The sequence below is a fragment of the Gossypium raimondii genome, chromosome 11 (genome assembly GCF_025698545.1).
Source record: "Gossypium raimondii isolate GPD5lz chromosome 11, ASM2569854v1, whole genome shotgun sequence".
In the NCBI taxonomy this organism is placed as follows: domain Eukaryota; kingdom Viridiplantae; phylum Streptophyta; class Magnoliopsida; order Malvales; family Malvaceae; genus Gossypium; species Gossypium raimondii.
The window spans coordinates 3,997,298-3,999,423 of NC_068575.1; the positions used below are offsets into that span (position 1 = coordinate 3,997,298).

The 2,126-nt window shown below is 31.0% G+C and overlaps 1 protein-coding gene across 1 annotated transcript; it reads right to left on the bottom strand.

Moving 5' to 3' along the window:
- Nucleotides 1-409: 409 nt before the first annotated feature.
- On the bottom strand, nucleotides 410-1,276 carry LOC128034573 (receptor kinase-like protein Xa21). Its single transcript, XM_052623120.1, has 2 exons — nucleotides 781-1,276; nucleotides 410-453 (listed from the first exon to the last, which is right to left on the bottom strand). Exons 1-2 carry the CDS (start codon nucleotides 1,274-1,276, stop codon nucleotides 410-412), a joined length of 540 nt encoding a protein of 179 aa, XP_052479080.1.
- Nucleotides 1,277-2,126: the final 850 nt, after the last annotated feature.

Consider the following 2,126-nt stretch of genomic DNA (forward strand, 5'->3'; position numbering starts at 1 on the left):
GGATTGCATAATTGTAACAAGGAAAAGAAAATCAATTTTGTACCTGTTAAGTAGTTCATAGAAAGATCAATGACCTTGAGTGAAGTCACGTTTCTTCTAGTTGATGAAAAATCGCCTGAAACATATAATTAAATTTGTCAAATTAATTTGGTGATAGAATTATGTTTTGTTTTGTTCAGTATAATAGTGCGAATGAGTATCTTTGCGGTAAGACCTATAATCGTAGCTAGAACTCTCTGAAATTTTGAAATTTTTCCTCAAACTTATAATTAAATGCTCTCCAAATATCGAATGAAGTTTTTGGACTTTTTCCCAAAAAGTTGACGTCCAAAAAAGTCAAGATAAAGTAATCAACCATATTCAAATAGAGATAACCAAAAGATTTTTTGTATTGCAGTGAAATATTTTGCTACTGCAACGGAAAAATGTTAAAGATTGAGGAAGGAACAGAACCTGCAGTTAATAAAATCAATATTCATTAACTGACAATTTAGACAAGGGGCATCACTATGATAAAATTCCCACATGCAATAAATAGCACAAATTGAACTAAAATTGCTGACATGACTAACAATGGTACTTATTTGACATCAAATAATCGGCTGAGGGCTGAATCGGTTCAAATTTTTAAAAAATAAAATCGAGAAAGGTATGAAACCTAAAAAGAGTTACCATTCAAATATATCGATATCAAGTTTGAAAGATTTTCAATCGTTCTAAGAATTTATCTTTTAAAATCGTTGTTATACAATAACAAGTGTTCTAATTTTGACAGATTACCTAGAATAGATGGGACAACACCATTGAAGTAGTTATCGGATAAAGATAGACTTTGAAGTTTAGGAAAGTAACCAAACCATGACGGGACTTCTCCATTGAAACTGTTGTTATTAAAGTTTAAATATTTCAGACGATGTAAATTAGTTAGCTCAATGGGTAAAGAGCCATGAAAATTATTGTTATGAATGTCGAGCCAAGCAAGGAAAGATAAATTCCCCAATTCAGAAGGGATGATGCCTGTGAGATCCATATTTGACAAATTCAGAGCAATGACTCTGTGGTGTCTGGATCCACAAGTGACACCAATCCAATTGCAAACTGAAGTAGAAGTAGACCAATTGGTTACTAAGTGATGAGGATCATGACTTATATAAGATTTCAGTGCTAGAAGATTTAATTCATCAGCGGTGATATTGAGTGAATTTACAGACAAAATAGCACCAAAAATCACCAACAGCGCAAGCATAGGAAAGGGGAGGAAGATGGTTTTAGCCATAAAGTTGGGTGTGGGTATAAAGCAAATCATAAAGAACAAAACAGCTGAATTTAATACTTTCGTAATGTTAGTTGAATATTCTTTAAAACTTCGATTCCAGCCCCTTCATAAATCATAATAATAATAATAATAATAATAATTCAGGCCTCCAATCGTTGTACAAGTAAAAAGCCGATCATATTCTGCGAAAACTCCAAATATAAAAAGAGTCTAAACAATTAACGTAAGGTGAAAAATGAAAACCTCATATCTACCATGTTGACTATGCACCCTACTTCTATATTTTGTCATAGATTCTAGATCTTAATAATTTTGATAAAAAGAAAACATTATCATTAACATGTCATATCGTAAAATTATGTACATTTTTAAAGCTTCAATAAAAAAATTCGAGGAAAATTTAGAGGAAATTAATGAGAGATTGAAAAGGACACATCGATGGAATGATCCTGGTTTCAAGATAAAAAAAATTATTTTGTAAACAAAGACCCGATGAACGATGTATAATGCAAAAGTTGTTCACATGGAGTATTATAATTCTCAAGTGACGGAATCCTGCACTCTTGTTTTGTCATTATCTTGGTTTTCCACAAATACATCCAAGATTAAGTTTGTTTATGATATTTCGTGTTGCCTTAAATAAATGATCCTAAAATGCTGAGAAAGATCCTGCTAACCTAACACAATTAACTTCTGTCTATGCTAATATGAATTCTAATGCTAAATGTCATTGTTAAATGATGTATATACTTTCGTTTTCTTGACTATACACGACGATTTTGCAAATTAGACAATAATGTAATTTTCAAATATAATGTTTTTTTAGCAATGACTTCATTTGTTTATCTAA

Bases quoted from the DNA above. Each gene is read 5' to 3' on its own strand.
- LOC128034573 (XM_052623120.1), bottom strand. From the start codon at position 1,276: ATGGCTAAAACCATCTTCCTCCCCTTTCCTATGCTTGCGCTGTTGGTG. The intron at 454-780 runs GTAATCTGTCAA...TATTAACTGCAG, and splicing joins TGTTGTCCCATCTATTCTAG to GTTCTGTTCCTTCCTCAATC.